The 26,509-nt window shown below is 44.3% G+C and overlaps 1 protein-coding gene across 1 annotated transcript in view; it reads left to right on the forward strand.

The window, feature by feature from the left end:
• The first annotated feature begins 510 nt into the window (after positions 1 to 510).
• NAGLU (N-acetyl-alpha-glucosaminidase) overlaps positions 511 to 26,509 on the forward strand; it is a 109,569-nt gene continuing 83,570 nt past the window's right edge. Inside the window, exon 1 of the mRNA XM_089668771.1 lies at positions 511 to 1,081. Within this exon, the coding sequence (XP_089524897.1) occupies positions 672 to 1,081 (410 nt within the window). The 5' untranslated portion in view covers positions 511 to 671. The remainder of the gene's footprint in view (positions 1,082 to 26,509) is intronic.

The following is a 26,509-nucleotide window of genomic DNA, read 5'->3' on the forward strand; positions in this document are numbered from 1 at the left end:
CAAATTGCTCCTGAAATCCGCATCTCACCCGACTTTGAAATCGCGTGACTTCGCTGTAAGTTGCACAATTTCAAAGTCAGGCTTGATGTCACTGGCGAGGGGTTAATGCAATGCAAGAGGCACAGTGACCTGAAATAAGGGCATGTGGATGTGATTGTGTTGCACGCAGAAGACTGTATGTGCAGCACATCTGCTATTCATGATCCATTTAGCCTCCCGGGTCAAACATTAACAGTTCCTGAAGAAAAGCTGATTTACAGCACACTTTAAACACTCCACCCCCTTCCTTTGTATTGCACAAGTCTCCTGAACAATCTCACATGGGAAAGCTCAGACTACCTCCAGCACTGTGCAGCCTGCAAAGCTTTTCAAACTACTGCTCAGCTATGAGGAAGGAGGGGCTGCAGCGAATCCTGGAAGCTCTTCCACAAAGCCCATGACGTAACTGAGCAGCACACCAATCACATATCCTCTTATATCAGTGGCTCTATGGTCTGCTCATGTGATTTCTCCTTTTACAATCACTTTGTATGAGTTCTCAGCTTACGATCATGAGCAGTAGGTGCTGGGATCAGCTGTGAGTCTGTGTGGAGCACACTCTGTATTAAACGTATTCAGGACTCATGAGTCAGGCTGTAAGGAAGAATCGCCTCCTATAAGAAGTTGGCATAATGAAAGTGGTGTTCATGATGCTGGTGGTGGTCTCCTGTCTTGGAGGGTCACTCTCAGGACGGAGGTTCCAGCCACTATCCCACCTAAAGCCCCAATCCAGTGACACCACACAGTCCTCCGCTGTACAAGATCTGCTACGTCGCCTGATCGGAGACCGCGCCAACGATTTTGTGGTCACTGTGGACAGCTCTTTGGCCACCAGCGATGGACTGGACACGTATCGGCTGAGTTCATTGGCTGGAGGAAAAGTGGTTGTGGTGGGCAGCAGTGGAGTGGCAGCTGCCACAGGATGCTACAGCTATCTGAAATCTTACTGCGGCTGCCACATTTCCTGGTCAGGGGTCCAGCTGAGAGTGCCGTCCCCTCTTCCTGTAGTGGCATCGCCCATCATCGTGACAACGCCAAACAGGTGACAGCTTTTGTATTTATTTGGAGTGAAAGGGGATACCTATGAGAATCCACTGTTGATAAATAGGATTTCCATTTCACCTTTCACAAAAATATTCGTGGTAAAGCTTGTATTTACTTTGAGCTGTAAGTAAACCTCTAACTGGCTAGTTCAGGTTGGAAATACTGGCCATGACAGGAAGCCACGATCACAAACAAGGGAACCTCAAACTAGCAGGAGGAAAGTTCTAAACCTTAAAAAGTATGATTTTACCAAGAGAAGCTGAGGTTGTGAGTCAGTGATCAGTAAATGGATTCAAACTTGCTTGGGACATCCATACTCTGACACAAAAAAGTAAAAAAAAAAACAAAAACATCTATTAACTCCTTTCCTGCTGCCCTATAGCAGAAATACTGCTACTGTGTGTGTGATATTTTGCATTTCTGAGTAGGCTGGTGATTTGCTTGCCAGCATCGGGTGATAGCTGAGTATTACCAAAAAAAAAAAAAAAAACAGATCTCTCCCCTGTCAGCTCCTGCACACTGCTTTGTATGGCTCTGCCTAGCACTCACACAGCTTACTGTGAAAGAGCACACAGTTAACCCTTTGATTGCCCCAGATGTTAGCCCCTCCTTGCCCAGTGCCATTAATACAGTGTCAGTGCGTTTATTTTTTTTATTAGCTCTGATCACTGTATTGGTGTCACTGGGGATGTCAGTGACACCAAGTCAGTTCTCACCAGTGTCAGAATGTCCGCTGCAGGCCCGCTATAAGTTGCTGACCGCTGCCATTATTAGTTAAAAAAAAAACAAATTCCAGTATCTATACTGCCATTTGTAAACGCTATAACTTTCACATAAACCAATTAATTTACACGAGGTATATATATATATATATATATATATATATATATATATATTTTTTTTTTTTTTTAGCAAAGATGTAGCAGAAAACAATTTGGCCTATGTTTATGATGAAATTAGATTTTTTATTTTTATTTTTTTCTTACTGGACATATTTAATAGCAAAATGTCAAAAAAAAATTTTCTTTCTCAAAATTGTCTTTTTTTTATAGCGCAAAATATAAAAAACCGCACAGGTGACCAAATACCACCGAAGAAAGCTCTATTTGTGGGGGAAAAAAGTAAATTGAAAAGCAAATCTTTTAGGGGGGTGAAGTAAACATAAGAAAATGTAAATTTCATTTGGATGCAGCATTGCATGACCAAGCAATTGTCAATTAAACTAACGCAGTGCTGTATCGCAAAAAAATGGCCTGGTCAGGAAGGGGGGTAAATCCTCTGGCGGGCAAGTGGTTAAAAAAAGGGGACGACTCCATGGACCACTTGATCTTTTTCTGCCATTACTGTTCTATGTTTCTATACATAGGCAGAGGATTCTGCACACCAGGCAGTAAGGACATATACATATTGGCAGCTTAAAATGACATGAAACTCCAATTTGTTTTTTTTTTTTATAAAATAAATTCAATATGTTTAAATATGACTAGAAGGTACCTTTTTTTTATTTTTCTTCTTTTTGCTACATCTTTCAAATGCAAGCATTTTTTTTTTTGCTACTCTTAGATTTCCTGACTTCCCTTTCTTGTTCACCTTGAGGTGGGCTACGCATGTATGTGCAGATGCATTCAGTGCTGTGGGAGTTGTAGTGCACATATAGCACAGCATGTGACAGTGGCAGTGAGGTGCTTCAGTGGAGAATAGGGAGCGTGCCCAGGATAAAGAAAAAAAAAAAAGCCTGGAACAACAGAGCCCTTTCACACCTGTGATGGAGTTTGATGCCTTCTGAAGAACAATCAGTGTTCAGATCACTGTTCAGAGGTCATTTGACTGGCAGTGAGGATGCACTATATATCTACGCACAGCCTGATTTAACATGATTGCATGTAATATTCTAATTTTCTGAGATTGTGGATTTGGGGTTTTCATGAGCTGTAAGCCATAATCATCACAATTATGACAAATCACCACTTGAGCTATCTTGCTTTGCATGTAATGAGTCTATCTCATATATTAGTTTCACCTTTTAAGTTGCATTACTGAAATAAATGAACTTTTGCACGATATTCAAATTTTTTGAGCTTCACCTGTATTTGACATTTAAAAGTATTGTAGTTGCAACATTGTATCTATTTGTATCCGAATAGAAACATCTGTATCCGAAATGGATACAGTTCTTCTTCTTCTTCTTCTTCTTCTTCTCCCATCATTGCTGTGAAAATTGGCTGATCGACAAAATCGGCCGTTTTTTTTCCAACATAACCAATTAAAAAAAATGTGTCAAAATCACAAAAAAACAGTCGACAAATTAACCCACTTAACGATCTGAAAATCGGCCGATTTATTATTTCGGCTGATTTTCGACCCATCTATGGCCTGCAGAAGTGTCCTCATAGAAATCCGCTTTATTACTGTTCTGGTGACAACCCAAAATTTGGTAAACAAGACAAATAGGGTGATCCTCCCTAACAGCGACAGATACCGAAATAAAAACCTACAAGGGTTCTAATCCCTCACTCTATTCAAAACTAAAAAAAAGCTTAGTTATAAAGTTTTGTTTGTTACTCTTTTTCCACATCCCCAGCCCCTTTATGGGTCCTTTTATATAATCAGAGTCTCTGGGGTGAGCAGTGCTCAGCCATTCATAGGCAAAAAAACCCAAACTCTGATTTAACACGTCTTCAGGAGGTTTCTATCTGCATGTACACTATGTATGTAAGCTCGAAAGAGTAGGGCCCTCTTACCCCTCGTACGTTGTTTGTTATTGTTGTACTGTGCCATGTATTGTCCCCCCTATATTGTACAGCGCTGAGCAAACCCTTTGGCGCTATATAAACTCGATGTAATAATAATAATATGTAACATAGCATTTTCTTGTGGTGGACAGAGAGGTCCTCCTTAATACCTTCCTTAAATGTAACCCTTTACCCAACTCTGAATGTCAACAATCAAATATGTGATATAAAACCCCAAAACAAAAAGTTATTAGTTCCCAGTTTATTGATGTGGTGGCTGCAATTGTTTCCTTTTCAGGCATTTATTTTCACCTAAAGATCCTGCCTGTACGGCTACTTGCTTTAACCACTTCAGCTCTGGAAGGTTTTATCCCCTTCATGACAAGACTGTTTTTTTGCTATACAGCACTGCGCTACTTTACCTGGTACTGAAACACTGTACCCAAAGATGATTTTTTTTTTTCACCCAAATAGAGCTTTTTTTTGGGTATTTGATCACCACTGGGTTTTTATTATATAAATGAAATGGGCTGAAAAACATGAACAAAAATCACACAATATTTTTTTACTTTCTGCTATAAAACATATCCAATGAGGAAAGCTAATTTCTACATAAATTTAGGCCAAAATGTTTTCTGTCACGGTAACAGAATATCCAATAAGGGTATATTGATTGGTTTGTGAGAAAGTTGTAGTATCTACAAAGTATGATCTATATACTGGAATTTTTATTTATTTTTTATATTACTAATGGTGGCGATCAGCGATTTATAGTGCTGCGGGCAATCTGACACTAGATGGCACTGGGTGGGAACTGAATAACTGACACTGACATCACCAGTGACACTAATACAGTGATCATACTATACACTGTAGCTGTACTAATGACACTGACTGGGAAGGGGGTTAACATCTCGAGGTAATCAAGGAGTTAGGTGTGTGCCTAACAAGTGTTAATGTACAGTATGTATTATGTGCTCCTTTTTACTAAAAATCTATTTGTTTCTCTGTACAGAGCCCTGTGTTGTTTTCCAACACAGGACTCTGGGTTGTGATTGGACAAAGCCGATCAGCAGGTCCTGGCCATGAATCATTGGCTGGGACTTGCTGACAAAATTCTGCTGTGTCTACTCACAATGGGAGTCGGCGAGAGGGGGCATGGACATGTTATCTGAACCCAGAAGCAGGGAGCGATGTACAGGTACATCTCTGTTCCTGTAGGAGGTATCCATCTGCAGTTCAACGTGGGCGGGCGGTCCTGAAGTGGTTAAAAGACAAAGCTGTCCAGCAAACGTGGCAGTTAGAGGGTTGAGTCAAACCATTTAACATTGATTGGGTGCTTATGATCAGCTTTTATTCGTTTATAACCTTTATCCCAAAAGCAAAAAAAAGTTGCTATAAGTGCGTAAAAAGTGTTTGCTGGAGTTTGACAATTAGTCAAGTCGATGTAAATTTGCTAATGCATCTAACATTACCCTCCCCCCAGACTGACAATTCTGCTGTGCAAAGATGTCTCCTTCCCGAGTGGAGAACCCCAAGGCCCCAGGCACACTGGGCGTTTAGTCCTGGTCCATGGGGCTCTGGCGTTTAGCAGCAGCCAGAGGGTACAAATATCCCATCCAGTCCCTCTGCTGGCAAACTGACAAACTCTAGGAGAGGCTGGCACCTTCTGCGACTGGATGGGGCACCTAGCATACAAATGTTTAGGGCAGCAATAAGGCCAGGGATGAAAGCCTTAAAAGCAAGAAGTCTACATTCCTGGCATTTGTCCCTGGCCACATCCTGCTCTAAACGGCAATGAGTATACACAGTAAAATAATTGATGAGTAACCTTACTGGGTAAACATGTTTTCGAAGGTGCTAGACCAGCCTTCCCGTTGCTGTACTTTTTTTTTTTTTTCTGTACACCGTCAGGAGATCTGTGCAAAATTATTTCATAATTTCTCATTTATTAAGCCTGGGTTCACACTGATGCGGTGCGGCATATCGCATGTGATTCGCACAGGGACCGCACTGCATTCCTGTGCAAATTGCATGCGAATTCTGTGCGGTGCAATTTGAGCCATATACTTTGGCTCTAATTGCACCGCATCCTCACCATAAAGGTGCTGAACCCTTTTTTTGGTCCGCCATAGAATCGGGTCGCATGGGTATTCACACCCATGCAATATGATTCTGCGCATTGCACTGTGTTTTGCGAACCAATTTCGAGGTGTTGTTAACTTAACATACACACCCACAGCAGTTTGCATGAACCGGGTGCGATTGTGATGCGGTGTGGAATTTGCACAGAAACCACTGCGAATTCCACACCACATCAGTGTGAACCCAGGCTAAAACAAGTTTTTTGTAAACCGTGAGATTTATTTGTATTTGGTTGTGCAATGTTAGTCTTCTATAACAACAGCTTAAGCCAAAAACCATACACAATGGCTACAGGTACAGTAGGGTGGGGGTGGATTGGGTTGCAGTATTGCAAAGCCGTACATAGACTAGATCTAGACCAGGAAGTTAACTAGAAGCAAAACCCAGGCTCTGTTCACACCTTGGTGTGAGTGAATGTGCACACATTTCCACGCATTGCCTGTAGGGCAGCTTGTTCATTTCCATGGGCTTCGAAAAAATGCCCAATGCTTTTGCAAAATTGTGCTGCACTGAATCACATGATGCTGAGGCACTATGTGTTTTTGAGCTAGTTAACAAATGTATGGAGGTGCTGTTAAGAATAAAAGGCACTGCCGCACGTCTGCTAAAGGGCAGTGTGTTTCTGTGTGTGCCGAGAAACAAATGTGATGCTCAGAATTAAAAGAAGTCTGTGGTCGCAGCATGCACTTTCATTTTATAACATCAGCATTGTAATCACAATAAAACGGGAATTATTTTCGACAATTTATTATTATACATGATTTCTATAGCACCAAGAGTTACATAGTTAGTCTGGCTGGAAAAAAAAGTCAAAAGTTCATCCAGTTCAACCATTAAAAAAAAAAAAAAAGTTATAATCCTATACCCACAGTTGATCCAGAGGAAGGCAAAAAAACCCCAGCAAAGCAAGATCCAAATTTCTCCTGCAGGAGAAATAATTCCTTCCCGATCCCCCGAGAGGCAATCGGATATTCCCTGGATCAACTTTACCTATAAATGTTAGCATCCAGTTATATTCTGTGTATCTAAGAAGGAATCCAGGACTTTTTTAAATCAATCTACTGAGCTGGCCAGAACCAACTCTTGAGGGAATCTATTCCACGTTTTCACAGCTCTTACTGTGAAGAAACCTTTCCGTGTTTGGAGATTAAATCTCTTTTCCTCCAGATGCAAAGAGTGCCCCCTTGTCCTCTATGATGACCTCAGGGTGAATAACTCTACACAGAGTTCACTATATGAACCACTGATGTATTTATACATGTTGATCACATCCCCCCTTAATCTCCACTTCTCAAGAGAGAGTAACTTTAGTTCCTCTAATCTTTCCTCATAGCTGATCTCCTCCATGCTTCTTATCAGTTTGGTTGCCCTTTATCTGCACTTTCTCCAGTTCCCCAATGTACTTTTTATGAACTGGTGCCCAAAACTGAACTGCATATTCCAGATGAGGTGTTACTAATGATTTGTACAGGGGAAATATGATATCTCTCTCTCTCTGGAGTCTATACCTCTTTTAATACAAGAGAGAATTTTGCTCGCTTTAGAAACCGCAGCTTGGCATTGCATGCCATTATTAAGCTTGTGATCTACCAGAACCCCCAGATTCTTCTCCATCTTTGATTCCCCCAGTTGTACTCCCCCCAGTATGTATGATGCATGCATATTCTTAGCCCCCAAGTGCATAACCTTACATTTATCAACATTAAACCTCATTTTCCACATAGTTGCCCAATTACACAGTGCATTGAGGTTGGCTTGTAAATTGGAGACATCCTGTAAGGACGTTATTCTACTGCACAGCTTGGTGTCATCTGCAAAGACTGAAATGGAATTTTTAATCCCAAACCCTATTTTGAGCAGCACTTTACAATATAACAATCCAAAATAACCTTATTTGAACATCTCCTTTTCATGTTGTGAGTTCTGTCTGTCTGCTGGTCATCTCATTTACAACTGTCTGGATCCCCTGCATGCTTTGCAGCTTCTCCTCTGCTATTTATTTTCAATTTGTAAGGACTACATATCCCATGGTACCTTGCCTTCAAGCAGTAATTACTGTACTGACTCCGCCTCCTGAAACTCCTTCTCTCAGCACCTCTGTAGTTCAGAAGGCAGGCTCTGTGAAATGGCTGACATAGCAGTGCCTACGCACAGGTCATAATGACTACATGTCACAGAATTCATGGAAGTAAATGTGTAGATATTGTCACAAAGTGGGTTTATAAACTTCAAGATCATTCAGATTAGCATGAGTAGCCTAGAAATAATTGAATTGTGGAAATGAATAAATGATTTTATATTTTGATCGTAGCTAGGCTTTCATTGTTCATATTTTCAGTGTTGCATGAAACCAGATTGCCTCTGTAACTGATACATTTCTGGAAGCTAGAACTTTGGTTGTTCTCAACAGATAAAAACCTTAAAGAAGAACTCTGAGATAGGTAAAAAAAATCACTCATTAGTACATCTCCCTACACTAAATAGTTAACAATTTTGTTTAAAATCCTTACCATTTATAGGATGCAGTGTGTTGTACACTCCTGTAACTCTTATTTAGCTGACGTCACTCAGCCGGTCCAGACTGGAGAAAGATCCTGACTTTAAAGTCAGGATCTACCCCGGAGTCTGGAGCCCTGGCTCAGCCTGTCAGCGAGCTGCTAAGAGCCTGAGCCAGCCACTCCCTCCCCCTCCACAGTCCAGCACTCCAGTGAGCGCTGGGGGTGCTGAACAGACAGCAGTGAGTAACAATCCCGCTCTCTGCTCAGAGAGGTTATGAGAACTCAGCAATCATGTGATCAAGGTTTTCACTCTTAGAGCCGGCGGGGGACAGATGCAGCATTAGATATATGCAGCATCCACCTAGGTAAATATAAATAGGAAAAAAAAGCCCTACTTTTGTTTTAAGACAAAAGTCTTAATTGAATTTTCATGACCTCATCTCTTTAATTCAAAAGATAACAGTATCTGTTCTGCCGAGGAGGAGGTGTAACAGCAGGGATTACATCATATCCTCTCCTTTCTTTGCAGTAACCATTCGCAGCCTCTGCTGTGAATCACCGGCTCCTGGCCCGTGATTACTCTTTGGCACCTGGTTATCGCCAAGTATCTCCAAAGAATAAACAATACAGAGCATAGCAGAGCCATCCAAAGCAGTGTGCTTACAGTAAAGCACACACACAGCCCCCATAGTGAAAGAGCATACAGGTAGTCCCAGTATATACAGTGAAGGAAATAAGTATTTCATCGCCTGCTGATTTTGAATGTTTGCCCACTCACAATGAAATGATCAGTCTAAAAATTGAATGGTAGGTGTATTGTAACACCGAGAGACAGAATAGCAACAACAAATTCAAAATAAATGCACGTCTAACAAATTATGCACTGATTTGCATGTTTATGAGTGAAATAAGTATTTGATCCCCTATCATTCAGCAGGATTTCTGGCTACCAGGTGTCTTTCATACAGGTAACAAGCTGAGATTAGAAACCGTCTCTTAAAGGGAGTGCTGGTAATCTCATTTTATTACCTGTATAAAAGACACCTGTCCACAGGAGCAATCAAACAATCGGATTCCAAACTCTCCACCATGGCAAAGACCAAAGAGCTGTCCAAGGATGTCAGGGACAAGATTGTAGACCTACACAAGGCTGGATTGGGCTACCAAACTATCGCCAAGCAGCTTGGTGACAAGGTGACAACAGTTGGTGCAATCATTCGCAAATGGAAGAAACAGAAAACAACTGTCAGTCTCCCTAGGACTGGTGCACAATGCAAGATCTCACCTTGTGAAGTGTCAATGATCATGAGAACAGTGCGGAATCATCCAGAACTACATGTGAGGATCTTGTCAATGATCTCCAGGCAGTCACCGAGAGAACAATTGGTACCACACTACGCCGACAAGGATTGAAATCCTGCAGTGTCCACAATGTCCCTCTGCTCAAGAAAGCACATGTCCAGGCCCGTCTGAGGTTTGCACTGAACATCTGAATGACACAGAGGAGGACTGGTTGAAAGTGTTGTGGTTGGATGAGACCAATATCGAGCTCTTTGGCATCAAATCAACTCTCTGTGTTTGGAGGAGGAATGCTGCCTATGACCCCAAGAACACCATCCCAACTGTCAAACATGGTGGTGGAAACATTCTGCTTTGGGGATGTTTTTCTGCTAAGGGGACAGGACAACTGCACCGCATCAAAGGGACGATGGACGGGGCAATGTACCATCAAATCTTGGGTGAGAACCTTTTTCCCTCAGCCAGGGCATTGAAAATGGGTTGTGGATGGGTGTTCCAGCATGACAATGACCCAAAACACACAGCCAAGGCAACAAAGGAGTGGCTCAAGAAGAAGCACGTTAAGGTCCTGGAGTGGCTTAGCCAGTCTCCAGACCTTAATCTGATTGAAAATCTTGGGAGAGAGCGGAAAGTTCGAGTTGCCAAACATCAGCCACCAAACCTTAATGACTTGGAGAGGATCTGCAAAGAGGAGTGGGCCAAAATCCCTCCTGAGAAACCTGGTGGCCAACTAAAGGAAGCATCTGTGATTGCCAACAAGGGATTTGCCACCAAGTACTAAGTCATGTTTTGTGAATGCAAATCAGTGCATAATTTGTTAGACATGCATTTCTTTTGATTTTTTTTTTTTTTTTTTGCTATTCTGTCTCTCAGTATTACAATACACCTACCATTCGATTTGTAGACTCATCATTTCTTTGTGAGTGGGCAAACATTCAAAATCAGCAGGGGATCAAATACTTCTTTCCTTCACTGTATACCGCCATTTTAAACGCTATAACTTTCATATAAATCAATTAATTTACATGCATTGAGACTTTTTTTTTTTTTTTTTTTTAAGCAGACATGTAGCAGAATACATTTTGGCCTAAACTTATGACGAAATTTGATTTTTAATTTTTTTTTTTACTGGACATGTTTAATAGCAAAAGGTTTTTTTTTTTTTTCTCAAAATTGTCGGTCTTTTTTTTTTTTTTTTTTTACAGCGCAAAAAATAAAAAACACTACCAAAAGAAAGCTCTATTTGTGGGGGAAAAAAAGGATGTACATTTCATTTGGGTGCAGCGTTGCATGACTGCGCAACTGTCAGTTAAAGTAATACAGCGCTGTATTAGGTAGAATAAAGTAAATTTCCTTTGAAATTTAACATTGAAATAGTTATCAGATGCCTGATCTTTTTCTTTTCTTTTCTTTTTTCCAGACATTTAGCCTTGGTTCACATATGTGTGGACCCGTAGGCGGGTGCCATTAATTCTAATGGTACGCCGCCCGCACTGGAAATCGCAACCGCACTGGGAACCAAGGTTCCCGTGTGGGCTGCAGTTTCTAAAGAAGTGCAGGGAGTTCTTCCCTGTGTGTCCCAGGGCACAGGAGTCCATTCAAATGAATGGGCTCTCGTGTCCACGCAAAATGCGGCCTACACGGACGCATATATGTGAACCAGGGCTAAAGCCTATGTAAATAATTACACAAGCATTTTTGTCAGGGGCTATTTCCCCTCTCTCAGCTTCACAAGTCATAGCTTTGTGTGCTCATTGTTGACAAACAGCATGGGTCCTATTAGGCTCCATGCACACTGGGCGTTTTAATAACGCTGGTAACATTCGCTGTGTAAAGTCACGTTTAAAAACGTGAGGTTTTTTAGCTTTTGTGTATTAGCATTTAGCGATGTTTTGCTGCATTTATTCGCATTTTGCATTTTTTTTAGAGTTCTATTTGCACAGTTACATAGTTTAGTTAAAAAATAAGCATCCAAAAACACTGGTTTGCAACAATGTACCGCATTTTGCTGCTTTTTTCAGCGTTGGAGCGTTTTACAGCAAAAAAACTCCCCTAGAAACCCATTATTCTTGTTTTTTTTTTTTCCAGCCAAAAACGCCCCTGCCAAAAAAAAGTTGAATATAGTCTGTGTGCACGGAGACCTAGGATAACATGTTGGGGAGCTGGCTGTAGAAAAAAATGTCAAAAACCGCAGCTGTAAACATCCAGTGTGCATGAGGACTTCTAATTGAAGCTTCCCTTTTGATACTTCCTTCACCTGCCCAGGAATAGCGGGACAAAAGAAGTACCGTATTTTCCGGCGTATAAGACGACTGGGCGTATAAGACGACCCCCTACTTTTCCTGTTAAAATATAGGGTTTGAGCTATACTTGCTGTATAAGACTACCCCTCTTCCAACGCACACCAAATAAAAATGAAAAAACATCAGATTTGATTTCAATATGGTATGCTATTTCAGTATGGTATTCCAATCATGGGGTGCTATTCTTCCCACTGACACCACTGATGGGGCACTATTTCATCCACTGACACCACTGATGGGGCACTATTTCATCCACTGACACCACTGATGGGGCACTATTTCATCCACTGACACCAATGATGGGGCACTATTTCATCCACTGACACCAATGATGGGGCACTATTTCATCCACTGACACCAATGATGGGGCACTATTTCATCCACTGACACCAATGATGGGGCACTATTTCATCCACTGACACCAATGATGGGGCACTATTCCTCCCACTGATACCAATGATGGGACACTATTCCTCCCACTGACACCAATGATGGTGCCCCATCATTAGTGTCAGTGTGTGAGGAATAGTGCTCCATCATTAGTCAGTGGGAGGAATAGTGCCCCATCATTAGTCAGTGGGAGGAATAGTGCCCCATCATTGGTGTCAGTGGGAGGAGTAGTGCCTCATCATTGGTGTCAGTGGCAGGAATTGCGCCCATCATTGGTGTCAGTGGGAGGAATTGCGCCCCATAGTTGGTATCAGTGGGGAGAATAGTGCCCCATCGTTGGTGTCAGTGGGGGAGGAGGAATAGTGCCCCGTCGTTGGTGTCAGTGGGGGAGGAACAGTGCCTCATCGTTGGTGTCAGTGGGGGAGGAACAGTGCCTCATCGTTGGTGTCAGTGGGGGAGGAACAGTGCCTCATCGTTGGTGTCAGTGGGGGAGGAACAGTGCCTCATCGTTGGTGTCAGTGGGGGAGGAACAGTGCCTCATCGTTGGTGTCAGTGGGAGAGGAACAGTGCCTCATCGTTGGTGTCAGTGGGAGAGGAACAGTGCCTCATCGTTTATGTCAGTGGGAGAGGAACAGTGCCTCATCGTTGATGTCAGTGGGAGAGGAACAGTGCCTCATCGTTGATGTCAGTGGGGGAGGAACAGTGCCTCATCGTTGATGTCAGTGGGGGAGGAACAGTGCCTCATCGTTGATGTCAGTGGGGGAGGAACAGTGCCTCATCGTTGATGTCAGTGGGGGAGGAACAGTGCCTCATCGTTGATGTCAGTGGGGGAGGAACAGTGCCTCATCGTTGATGTCAGTGGGGGAGGAACAGTGCCTCATCGTTGATGTCAGTGGGGGAGGAACAGTGCCTCATCGTTGATGTCAGTGGGGGAGGAACAGTGCCTCATCGTTGATGTCAGTGGGGGAGGAACAGTGCCTCATCGTTGATGTCAGTGGGGGAGGAACAGTGCCTCATCGTTGATGTCAGTGGGGGAGGAACAGTGCCTCATCGTTGATGTCAGTGGGGGAGGAACAGTGCCTCATCGTTGATGTCAGTGGGGGAGGAACAGTGCCTCATCGTTGATGTCAGTGGGGGAGGAACAGTGCCTCATCGTTGGTGTCAGTGTGGAGGAGGAATAGTGCCCTATCGTTAGTGTCAGTGGGGGAGAGGAGCGGCTGCTCCTTCTTCCAGTGCGGCCGCTCGATTTTCGCGGGGCCGCTCGGCTCCGCCTCCTCGCCGGTGATTGGTCGCCTGTGTGCCTTTCCAGTGCATGGCGCCCAATCACCGGTGAGGAGGCGGAGCCGAGCGGCTGCGTGACCATCGAGCGGCCGAACTGAAAGAAGGAGCAGCCGCGCTTCCTGGACCGGATCGTCGTGGGACTGGAGCCAGGTAAGGTACAGCAGCCCCTCTGCCCACCCCTGTACTTGGTGTCCGTTGGAGGAGGAGGAGGAGGGGGGGGCGGCGCCGCGCCGCCCCTCGAAAAAGTGCCGCCCTGACCTGGCTCGCACCGGCGACCCCCGACTTTTCAGAAGATTTTCAGGTGTTTAAAAGTCGTCTTATACGCCGGAAAATACGGTAATAAATAAGATCTACAAATGTTACATTTGTGTTCTTTAACCTCTTTACGCCGGCCGAATGCAAATGTGCGGCCTCCCGGCATCTGGGCCTAGACCAGCAATGGGCAAACTACGGCCCGCGGGCCGTATACGGCCCGGCGGACCTTTTAATCTGGCCCGCAGAGCTAGGCTCCTCTCACAGTCCACCCTGAAGACCGGTGTAGCATGAAAATCTGTCTCCTATGAGGATCTGTCCCCCTCGACGTATCTGCGCTTGTGCCGGAGATCGGCTGCTAATGCCTGAAACTGGCACATGCGCAGATACGTCGAGGGGGACAGATCCTCATAGGAGACAGATTTTCATGCTACACCGGAACGGCGCGGGAACACGGTGAGAGGAACGCGCGGAGCAAAGGTAAGTGAATTGACACATGGGGGATGAATTAATATGGGGAATGAATTACTATAGGGGGGATGAATTACTATAGGGGGGATGAATTACTATAGGGGGGATGAATTACTATGGGGGGGTGAATTACTATGGGGGGGTGAATTACTATGGGGGATGAATTACTATATGGGGGATTAATTACTATGCTTACTATGGGGGAATATTTCTATACTTACTATGGATGACACATACACATCATTCATCTACTCTTGGTCCGGCCCCCGGGTCCAATATATGAACCCATTGCGGCCCTCAAGTCAAAAAGTTTGCCCACCCCTAGCCTAGACGCTGAGCGGCCGCACATTTGGGTTCTATTAAAAAAAGACGTGCCGAGAGTGCGCGCCTTGCACGCTCCCAGCACACATGTCGGGTACTCACGGAAAGGTCCCGATCTCCTCTTTCAATCGGGACATTTCCCGATCATGTCACTACGGTCACATGACCCTAAACCCCGCCCCGCGTTTCGGCTTCTGAAACTTAAAGGGCTGGGAGGCGCCGGTGTGAAGGGGTTAAAGGATAAGTTCACCTTTTGGACAAAAATAATAAATGCACATTTTTTTTTATTTGCAGGTAAAAAAATGTGCATTTATTATTTTTGTCCAAAGGAGCCTGAAGTTAGCACTTGGCCTGCCAGTACTAGGGTCATTGGTTTGAATCCCAACCATAGCAACACCTGCCTGGAGATTGCATGTTCTCCCTGTACCTGCGTGGGTTTCCTCCAGGTACTCCGGTTTCCTTCCACACTACAAAGACATGCTGGTAGGTTAATTGTCTCCTGTCTAAATTGGACCTAGTATGTGTATGTATGAATGTGAGTTAGGGACTGATGTGAATGTACAAAATATATGTAAAGCGCTGAGTAAATTGACGGCGCTATATAAGTACCTGTAATAAAAAAAAAATATCTGTTGGGATGTACGAGGAAGCAGATATACTGACAGGAAGCTTCAATGAACTACCACAGTGCTCCACAGCGCCATGGTAGTTCATTGAAAACTACAAGTACACAGCCGCTAATGCTGTCAGGACTTGCAGTTCATTCATTCACGGCAGTCCATCTGCACTGTTTTCAAATGTAATTAGAGTACGGGCAGTCTCCCCATACTATCTGTCGGGATGGGGGGGGGATTGCGGCTATGGGAACATGTTACATTTTCCACCCTAAACATGGGTGGAACATGTAACCTGTTCCCGAAGGTGAACTTATCCTTTAAGGCTGGATTTAAAAGTGCATCTAAATCCATGTGTTCAAATCGCTTTCTAAAGGTGACTGACAGGTGGTGAGGGGGCAACGTGATGCCTCCTCACTGCCTGTATTATACACTTTTTTTTGCCAACAAACATGCTGCAACTGTATTCATTGCACATGGTTGTGAGGAATGTGCAGCACTTCTTAGTTTACTTGAATGGGTCGCATTTGATGGGCTTTCTGCCCACTAATCACATTTATGCCGTGGGCATAAAGCTAAGCATCACAGCCAATTGCGTGTGCGCAGCCTTGTGTGATTCAGGTGCAGCTTAAGGGGGGGGGGGGGACAAAAAACATGGCTCAACTGCATATTTTTACTGCCCCCCAAGTGCATGTTAGAGTTGGTGTTAGTCCACCCAGAACTAATGCCATTTTGTGATAAATCATTTATATTCTAAACTTCAGTCATTAAACCTTTGCTTGTTTTAGCCTGAATTGGTCAGATCAGGAAAGACTCTTGGGGGAGAATTACTAAAGCTGGCACACTCAGAATCTGGTGTGGCTTTGCATGGTAACTGTAAGGAAATATGTCTTAACTGGCATCCATTTTGTATAATGCCTCCATTGACCCGAACAACCTCAGACCCATCTCCCTGCTCCCATTCACATCCAAACTCCTCGAGCGCCTAGTCTACACCCTGCCAGACACACCGCCTCGGCCGTGTACGCTCCGCCCCTCCCGTTATTCTCTGCTGGGTCATCGCCTTAGGCACGGTATTTCCGGTGATCGTGCACCTCGCTCGGATGATTGATTAATGTTAGGAGAGCGGACCGCGGCTCCTTCTTTCCCCCAATGCTGCCGTCACCAGGGTAAAGAGAAAATCCACCACAGCCTTTGGCCTGTGGGTCCTTTTTTGTACTGAGGTAGCCCGGGCCCCTTTTTTTGAAGGTGGTCATATATTTCCTGTCCATCTGCTGGCTGATGACCTGGTTAATACCTCCATGGGTGGTTTCTGTTGTCTGTGGATTTCCTACCTTTGCCTGTCCTGGGAGATATGACACCTAGTGGCAAGATCTGAGATGACAACTACCTATCCAGTGGCCTATTTCCAGAGTACTATGAGTAGGTCTTAATTACTCCATGCTTCATCTGCTTATGCATCTGGTTAGTGCATCTTACTCTCAGTATAAGTACCACAAGAGTCACGAGCATTCCAGTTTATCAGATGCCGATACATCACAGAAGTCAGGTTTACTCTGTTTGATCTACATGCTATGATAACCTAGAGGTTTCTTATCATATCATATCTCAACTTTAATCATTGTATCTACTCATTTATGTTTAATCCTAAGCGCTGCATACCTTTATCGTTTATAGTCTACACCCGCCTAAGCTCTCACCTCAACGACAACAACCTCCTCGATCCCCTACAGTCCGGCTTCCGTCCCCTACACTCCACCGAAACTGCCTTACTCAAACTCTCCAATGACCTGCTAACCGCCAAAGCTAATGCCCACTATTCAGTGCTCCTACTCCTTGACCTCTCCGCAGCCTTCGACACAGTCGACCACCCCAGCCCGCACACCACCCCCCATTGACTTCTCCATCATGTCCAACAACGCCACCATCAAACCCGCCCCGCAGGCCAGAGTACTTGGTGTCATTCTGGACTCCAACCTATCCTTCCAGCCCCAAGTCCAATCTTTAACAAACTCATGCAGACTCCTCCTCTGCAACATCGCCAAAATACGCACGTTCCTAACCCCAGAAACCACTAAAAAGCTCATCCACTCCCTCATCATATCACGACTCGACTACTGCAACTCCCTCCTTACTGGCCTGCCTCGCCGCTGGCTATCCCTGCTTCAGTCGATCCTGAATACGGCTGCCAGACTCATTCACCTTTCCAACCGCTCCGTTTACACCACCCCCCTCTGCCAATCCCTCCACTGGCTTCCGATTGCGCAACGGATCAAATTCAAAATCCTAACACTGACGTACAAAGCTGTCCACCATACTGCCTTGAATTACATCACCGGCCTAATATCCAAGTACCACCCAACACGCACACTCCGCTCCTCACAAGACCTCCTTCTCTCTAGTTCCCTGGACTCCTCCTCCCATGCCCGCCTCCAGGACTTCTCCAGGGTGTCACCCATCCTCTGGAACTCCCTGCCCCAACCCATCAGATTATCACCTACTCTCCTCTCCTTTAGGTGCACCCTGAAAACCCACCTCTTCAGGGAAGCCTACCCCACCCCCTGCTAACTTGCCGACCTCCTCCACTCTTCCTACCACTCCATCCCCCACAGCTTTCTCCTCCTGTGCCACCATCTCCTCCCTCCTAGATTGTAAGCTCGAAAGAGCAGGGACCTCGATCCCCTCATGTTTTGCATTGTATTGTTATTGTTCTGTCCCCCATTGTAATGTACAGCGCTGAGCGAACTATTGGTGCTTTATAAATACTGTATAATAATAATTTCTTGTGTGAACAGTTAGTTTCGGTTTTGTAACTTCTCTCTTGTTTTCTTAGACTAGTTTCATTTCTGTAAATGGAACTATATGGTATCCCTCAACTATTTGCAGTTTCTGTTCTTCATGTAACTATATTGACAAGAATGGAATGTTTCATTGGTCATCCTGAGATTAAGCAATGCCTACTGAGTTCTGTATAACCGTTCTTGTTTTGCATTAAACTTTCAGAGATTTAGCTTGCACACTTCGGTGTCTGGAGCTTTATTTCTCCCAGGCCTGAGGGTGAAAATAACAAGGACAGGGGCTACAGACATAGGCTGATTCCTATCAGTAGCCATACAGCTTCTAACTTCAGCTTGTTTATTTGAGCTTTGACAAAAAAAAAACTGGAAGCTGATTAGTTTCAATGCACAGCTACACCACATTTTAGTAAATCTCCCTCTTGGTCTCTAAAGGTGCCAATATGCTGCCTTTGGCACTTTTTATGTGGACCTCCGAATGCCTGTGTTTCCCTATTGCCCTGTTATGTGCCTCCAGCCTATGACCGTCTTCTGAAGCATGTACCCAGTCTCCAGCAAATCCTATAGCATTTTCACAGTCTGACAGTTTCCTGAAGAATGTTTGCAGTCTCTGACCATCTCTTCCATCCTTTTCTGCAATCTCTGACAATCTTTTGTATCATGTCTACAACCTCTGACCCTCTCTTGCATCACGTCCGCAGTCTCTGACCCTCTCTTGCATCACGTCCGCAGTCTCTGACCCTCTCTTGCATCACGTCCGCAGTCTCTGACCCTCTCTTGCATCACGTCCGCAGTCTCTGACCCTCTCTTGCATCACGTCCGCAGTCTCCTGTATTCTTTCCAGAGTCCCTGGACATCATTCGTATCCTTCCAATAGTCTTTGGCTATATTCTGTTGTGTATCACTGTCTGTGATAATGAATTTTCACTGATTTAATGTGTGGCCCTTCGCTGATGTCGAGAGCCACCCTTGAGCTCCCCCCATATCAAGAAAGTTGACTACCACAGCTATAGGTAATGATGGGCAGCATCAGCTGATCTTGCTGACCTTAGTCTTTGTTCTTTAGGGTAGCTACTAAACAAATACAGATGCATTTTATGGCATCCAGGAAGGAGGTGTGGGTCACTCCCCCTTCCCCCACATTAGCAGATAATGTAACATATGTTTAACTCAAAACAGATACACACAGAAGACTCATTTTAGAATCATGTTTAAAGGATAAACTCCTCTTTTAAAGCTGCCCATTGATGGATTGAAATTCAGCCAGTTAAGCAGGGACCGGCTTAATTTTGTTCCATGTATGGGCACTGTGATTGTTCAGAAGTCAATCTATTGACGGACTTCTGTGTACAACCACCTTGCTGGAAAATTTCCTGCTGGAAAGTATCCCCGATGTCAAAATACAAATACTGTGGGAGTATTGCCCCCATCCACCTTGAATATGTGGATGGGGAATTGGGTCAGTTTTTTTGTTGTTCAACCCACTGACTGAACAAAAATAACCAGGCCCATCTATTGCCAGTATACCTCTACGGAGATACTTTATATTAGTTTATGTATTCCCAAATGCCTGTGAATTGATGCCGCTGTAACGTAACATATCCTATAGCTCAGGATTACTCAATTAAAGTTCATGGAGGTCCGGTCATTACAACTTTCATTCAGCAGAGGTCTGAGTTTCGTGTGTACTATGCCTCAGGTTCTTCATATCTCAGCCCCACCCCCTTACATTAGTTTCCCATTTACATCACAGCCCTCTTCGCATCACAGTCCCCCCCCCCCTTTATACCACAGTACTACCTTTTAAAATGGCTGAACCCCCTATTTACATCATGGCACCCCCCTTTTACAATACAGCTTCTTCTTTACATTACAGTGCCTACTTTACATCACAACATCCCTTTGCATTCAAATCCCCCTATATTATATCACAGTGCCTCCTTTACTTAATTGTCCTTTGTCTCTCCTTCACATCCAAACCCCACCCCCCACCACCACCACCTTTACATCATCAGTGTCCTCAGCCCCCACCTCACATCACATCAATGTCCTCTGTCACCCCTTTACATCACAGCCCCCTTACCTAAATTCCAGTCCCCGTCACAGCCCCCCTTCCTTGCATCCCAGTCCCCTTTACAGCCCCCCCCTTACATCTCAGTCCCCTTCACAGCCCCCCCCCCCCTTACATCTCAGTCCCCTTCACAGCCCCCTCTTCCTTGCACCCCAGTCCTCTTTACAACCTTACTTGCATCTCAGTCCCCTTCAGCGCACCCTGTCTTGCACCCAAGTCCCTTTCACAGCCCCCCTTTCTTGCACCCCAGTCCACTTTACAGCCTCCCCCTTACATCACAGTCCCCATCACAGCCCCACTTCTTTGCACCCCATTCCCCTTTACAGCCCCTCCTTAGTTACATCTCCGTTCCCTTCACAGCCCCACTTCCTTGTACTCCAGTCCACTTCACAGCCCCCCTTTCTTGCACCCAGTCCCCTTTACAAACCCCTGTTACTTGCATCTCAGTCCCCTCTTGCACCTCCAGTCCCCTTTTAAAAAAAAAAACAACCCTTTTTTGTATACTGTTCCCCTTTCACAGCCCCCACCTTCCTGTCTTGCAGCCATGTCCCCTTTTTATATGAATGCCCCCTCCCCTTATATTTCCCCCCTGCCATTCACAACCCTGCTTTTCGATCCTACCTTACACAGGTAGAAGGCACGGCATGCCTGGACAGATGGCGGGACATGCTTTTCATGTTAACAGGCAGGTCATTGCTTGCTAGGAACGCCTAGCAACGAACCATCGGCTTGTTAACTTGAAAAGTTGGATAGCTCCCGCCCGCCGGCTGGACATGCTGTGCCCTTTTGCCTTCAATAAAGATGAATGCTGTGGCGGCAGCTCAGCAGCTGTGGCAGGGAGTTTGGGGGTAGGATATCAGCTGTAGAGGGAGGACATCCAGACTGCTAAGTGTCGGAGCCGCGATCCGTATAGGATTGTCATTCAGTCCGTTTGCAGACCGCGGTCCATCATTAGTGATGCCTGCTATAGCTAAACTTATCCTTTAAAAAGGAACCTCCCCTTTCTGTTAATCTCCATCTACCTGTCATGCAGCATTGTCCTATATGCTGATAACCACCTGCCCAGTGGATCCAGCTTTTGCCTGCTGTGATCTGCTTATCATGTGCAGTAATCCGGGTCCAACATCTCCATCTTGGTCTTCCTCAGTCATCAGAGGCTGGCTGGCTCTTCTGGGTTCAGGCAGCTGGCCTCCAATGATGACCACAGCTTTGCTCACTGGCCACTGTTATTCCACACTCCTGCAGCCTCCTAGGATAGGTGGCGTGTAATCCCAGGAGGCAGGGACACATCATTCTTATCTAAGTAAGAATGGTGGGGAGACAGTACAGTCACAATGCAATACAAGAGGGTTAGGAGGGCCCTGCTCAGTAGTTGGGTGGTTAATAGGGTGGGACAAGTGGTAAATAAAGGTAACAATTGTGAGGAGGAATGAGCTAGTGTAAGAATTAAGTTTTTATTGGTGGAGGCAGGATGGCTTCCCTGAAGAGATGAGATTCAGGGATCAGCTAAAGGTGGACACGGTAGGAGATAGCCGGAAAGCTTGAGGTAGAGTGTTCCAGAGGATGGGAGAAGCTCTGGAGAATTCCTAGAAGTGACCAGGGCACTAAAGAGCAGGAAGTCTTGGGAGGGTTTGGGCAATATTAGTGATGTAGCTCGGGGCAGAGAATGAATGGCTTTGTTTGTTGTTTAGTCTTTTTGAATTTAATTTGCTGGGCAATGGGAAGCAAGTGGAGGGATCAGGATAAAGCAGTGGTGGACAATGAGTGGTTGGTAAGGTAAATGAGTCTGGCAGCAGCATTCATGATAGACTGAAGAGAGGATGGTCTGTGTAGAGGTAGGCCTATGAGAAGGGAGTTGCAGTAGTCATGGCAAGAGATCACAAGGCAGTGAATGAGTAGCATGGTGGTTTCATTGGCTAAAAAGGGTGAAATTTAGAGGTGTTATGGAGGTGAAGTCTACAAGCTTTTGACAGTGATTGGATTTGGGGGTGACAGGGCAGATCAGAATCTAGGATTACACCTAGCACCCTGGCAAAAGGGGAGGGACTGATAGTATTGATCTGGATGGGAAAGTCAGGGAAAAGGGCATGAGCAAGGGTGAATATTTAAGAGTTTTAGAAGGGTTTAGTTTGAGGAAGTGGTGAAACATCCATGCTGAAGATTTGGGTCCCTCTATAGTCCTCCACAGCCAGGCAACATGCATTTTCCACCGACTTACATTACAGAGACAGTAAACAGTCCTTGAGCTTGTTTTTTTTTTTTAGTTTTATTAGGGAAATTGAACTTGGATGGGGTAAGGGGTGTATGGGATGCCCAAGGGAACTGCAAACCAAGGACAACATCCTGTCAACTATATACAAGTCTTTATACAACAAAACTCTTTTAGGAGAGCTCTCCAGCCTCTCCTGGTGTACCACCCCAGATAAATCCTCTTCCTTACCCAGACGTCTCCCCGTACCATCTGTCAAATTTGACGAGCAAGCAGATATTCTGACAGGAAGCTTCAATGAACTACCATGGCGCTCCAGAGGTGAAGTCGTTTATTGAAAACTACAAGCCAACAGCCGCTAAGACTGCTGGAACTTGCAGTTCATTCATTCACGGAAGTGGGAAGCCCCACATGGCCGCGCTGTTTTCAAATTTGACAGATGGTACGGGGAGACGTCTCTCCGTACCATCTGTCAAATTTGAAAACATATCGCAGGCAGTTGGGTCTCCCCGTACTGTCTGTCAGAGGGAGGGCGGGCGGCGATACGGCTATGGGAACATGTTATATGTTCTACCCATTTTTAGGGTGGAAAATGTAACATGTTCCCAAAGGTGAACTTATCCTTTAAGATGTGATAGAGGAAAAGGGTGACTGTAGAAGTTGTGAGGGAACAGGGTCCAGGAGACAGGTGGTTAGGTGGGCATCTAAGAAAAATTTGGTATCCTCTCCTGTAGTAGCAAAGTCAAAAGAGGAAAGTATTGAATGTCCTGTTTGAGAGCCTATGTTAAGTGGAGAAGATATATGTACAGTGGAAATGGTCTCACAAATTGCATTAATTTGGTGGGAAGGGGGAAGAAGGGGCAGCTGTGCATAGAGTTTCAAATGATGTCTGGGGATGAATGTCCACTTTTTTATATATTTTGCCTTCCTGGTTCTTCGTTCCTCCTAGCATCAATTACATTTTTAATAAAACCTTTCTTTTTAAATATACTTAATTTCAGACCCAGTTATATTGTTTGTGGGTCTCTGTGCTTCTCTCTGCAATGCAGGAAGATCTTGGCTGGTAGAAGGAGCAAGTAGGATGCTGTACATAGCTTCCTGAGAATCTCTGGGTTGGCTCTTGAGAGGTAAACCTCAAATGCTTTGATGGGTTAATGTCAGTCTGGAGGAATAGATGTTCCTAGGTAGACTGTATTTGCATGCAGATAGCCTTAGGTAATGCCCACATGTACTGCTGAACCCTACATGGGGTCAGGAAGGCAGTGTACAGGGGGGTCAGGTAACACAGTACGGGGGGGTTAGGACGGGACAGTATAAGAGGTTGGGCACATACAGGGGACTCAGGAGGCCACAGTGCAAGTGGCAGTAGTCTATAGTACAGAAGTGGTTTCTTCCATGTGCAGAGCAACACGGGGAAGCTGCTGTGACCAATTTCTTCCTGTTCTGGCATGGTGATCCCCAATGGTCCTTCTCTCTCATACATCCCTTTTGATGTCACATACAAGCGCTTGGGATGGACTCTTCCCTGTGCTGCTTTGCATATGAGGGAGGAGTATTTTAGATGGAGTGTGAGCTAGGTGGGGATGCTATCTACCCATCAACTGCCTGCAATCAACAGATCACAGTGGAACCCTTGGGGACATCTCTTGGAACCCCGTTGAGATATCCTAGGCTAGATGATGCTGGATTTCCTAATGCACACTTTAAGAAGCTGACAGTGTGCAGTATAATCAAAGTAAATGATTTTAGTACAAGAGAGAGTCTGCACAACTGTGTAAGACTAAAGGAACATTTGGAGTTCAGCTTTAACCACTTGACTGCTGCGCTATAGTAGAACTACTGAGGCAGGGCTGCACAAAATCATATATACATACGTGAATTCCATTTCCATTGGTGGTTAGGCATGTCAGTCACTGGGTCCTGGCCAGAGATTCCCTGCTGGCACCTGGAGATTGCCATGTAGAACTGACAGGGGAGAGACCTGTGTGTAAACATCACAGGTCTCTCTCCTGCCACCATGCACAGCAAAGAAATACACCGCAGCATGTATCCCTAGTAAAACACACACACAGCACCCTTTGATCAACCTAGATATTAATCCTTTCCTGCCCAGTGTCATTAGTGCAGTGTCAGTGCTTTTTTATTAGCATTGATCAGTGTATTAGTATCATTGGGATGTCAGTGGCAGTTAGTTCCCACCGAGTGTCAGAATGCCCAGCCGCAGTCCCACTATAAGTCACTGATCACCGCCATTACTAGTATAATAAAAAATTCCAGTATACCACCATTTGTAGACGCTATAACTTTCATGTAAGCCAATTTATTTACATGTATTGGGTTTTCTTTTAGCAAAGATGTAGCAGAATACATTTTGGCCTAAATTTATGAAGAAATTTGAGTTTTATGTTTGTTTTATAGTGAAAAAGTCAAAAACATTTATATTTTTTTTTTCCAAAATTGTCGGTCTTTTTTGGTTTGTAGCTCAAAAAATAAAAATTGCAGAGGTGATCAAATACCACCAAAAGAAATCTCTATTTGTGGGGAAAAAGACGTAAATTTAATTTGGGTGCAGCGTTGCATGACCGCACAAAAAAAAAATTTCAGTATCTATACAGCCATTTGTAAACACTAATAATTTTCACAGAAACCAATTAATTTACACACATTGACATTTTTTTTTTTTAGCACAGACATGTAGCAGAAAACATTTTGGCCTAAATGTATGACGAAATTACATTTTATAAATTTTTTTACTGGACATGTTTAACCACTTCCCATCCGGCCGTTGTATATAAACGGCCGGACGGTGGCACTGCAGGGTCGGGTGGCCGTCTATAAACTGCCTCCCCGCACCCTGCTTGTGCGTGCTCCCTGGGAGCACGCAGCACCGCGATCCAGTGCCCGCTGTGTCCCCCGGACACAGTGAAACACCGATCGTCGGACGGGACCTCTGTACTCAATCAGTGATCACATGCAAAGTAGTAAGCAAGATGTCACTTGTGACATCATTGCTTACTACGTGTGAAATCTGTGAATGATCACAGAGGTCACATGGTACAAGGCTATTCACAAAAGCCTTGTACCATGTGACAAGCTGTGACCAATCACAGCTCACTCAGTACTTCTCAATGAGTGCAAGAATGCACACAGAGAGAAAGAGAAATGATTGCTTTTACATCCTATATGGGTGTAAAAGCAATCAGTGTAAAAAAAGAAAAAAAAAAATCTTCATCACCCCCCACAAGTAGTACAGTGTCACCATGGTGACACTGTACTGCTAGGGTGACCGTATGTAAAAAAAAAAAATAAAAATAAAAAAAAATATAAAAATGTAAAAAAAAAATGTTTAAAAATTATAATTTTTGCTTATAAACTAATTTGGATTTTTTTTTTTTTTACTACAAAGATAACGGAATAAATTTTGGCTAAGATTTATGATGAAATATTATTTATTTGCAAAAGTTTACAAAAAAAACACTTTTTCAAAATTTCATTTACATAGCAAATCCCAGTGGTGAATAAATACCACCAAAATAAAGCTTTATCTGTCTCAAAAAAATGGTAAAAAAATCATTTGGGTACAGTGGTGCATGACCGCGCAATTGTCGTTCAAAGTGTGATAGCGCTAAAAGCTGAAAATTGCCCTGGTCAGGAAGGGGGTAAAAGTGTCCGGACAGGAAGTGGTTAATAGCAAAAAGTCAAAAATATTTATTTTTTTCCCTCAAAATTGTCAGTCTTTTTTTATAGTGCAAAAAATACAAACGCACAGGCGATCACATACCACTGAAAGAGCTCTATTTGTGGGGAAAAAAGGATATCAATTTAATTTGGGTGCAGTGTTGCATGCCCGCGCAATTGTCAGTTAAAGTAATGTAGCGCCATATTGCAAAACATGGCCTGGTCAGGAAGGGGGGTAAATCCTCAGGAGGGCAAGTGGTTAACATCACCTTAATAAAGTACACAGTCAGAATTATACCTGTGAAAAGCAAATAAGAGGCTGGATAGTAAACCAGCTCACATGCAATTGAAAGACCGGATGTTGTTT

This window comes from Staurois parvus, unplaced genomic scaffold, assembly GCF_062004578.1.
Source record: "Staurois parvus isolate SC_StPar_1 unplaced genomic scaffold, SC_StPar_1.0 ptg000063l, whole genome shotgun sequence".
Classification (NCBI taxonomy): domain Eukaryota; kingdom Metazoa; phylum Chordata; class Amphibia; order Anura; family Ranidae; genus Staurois; species Staurois parvus.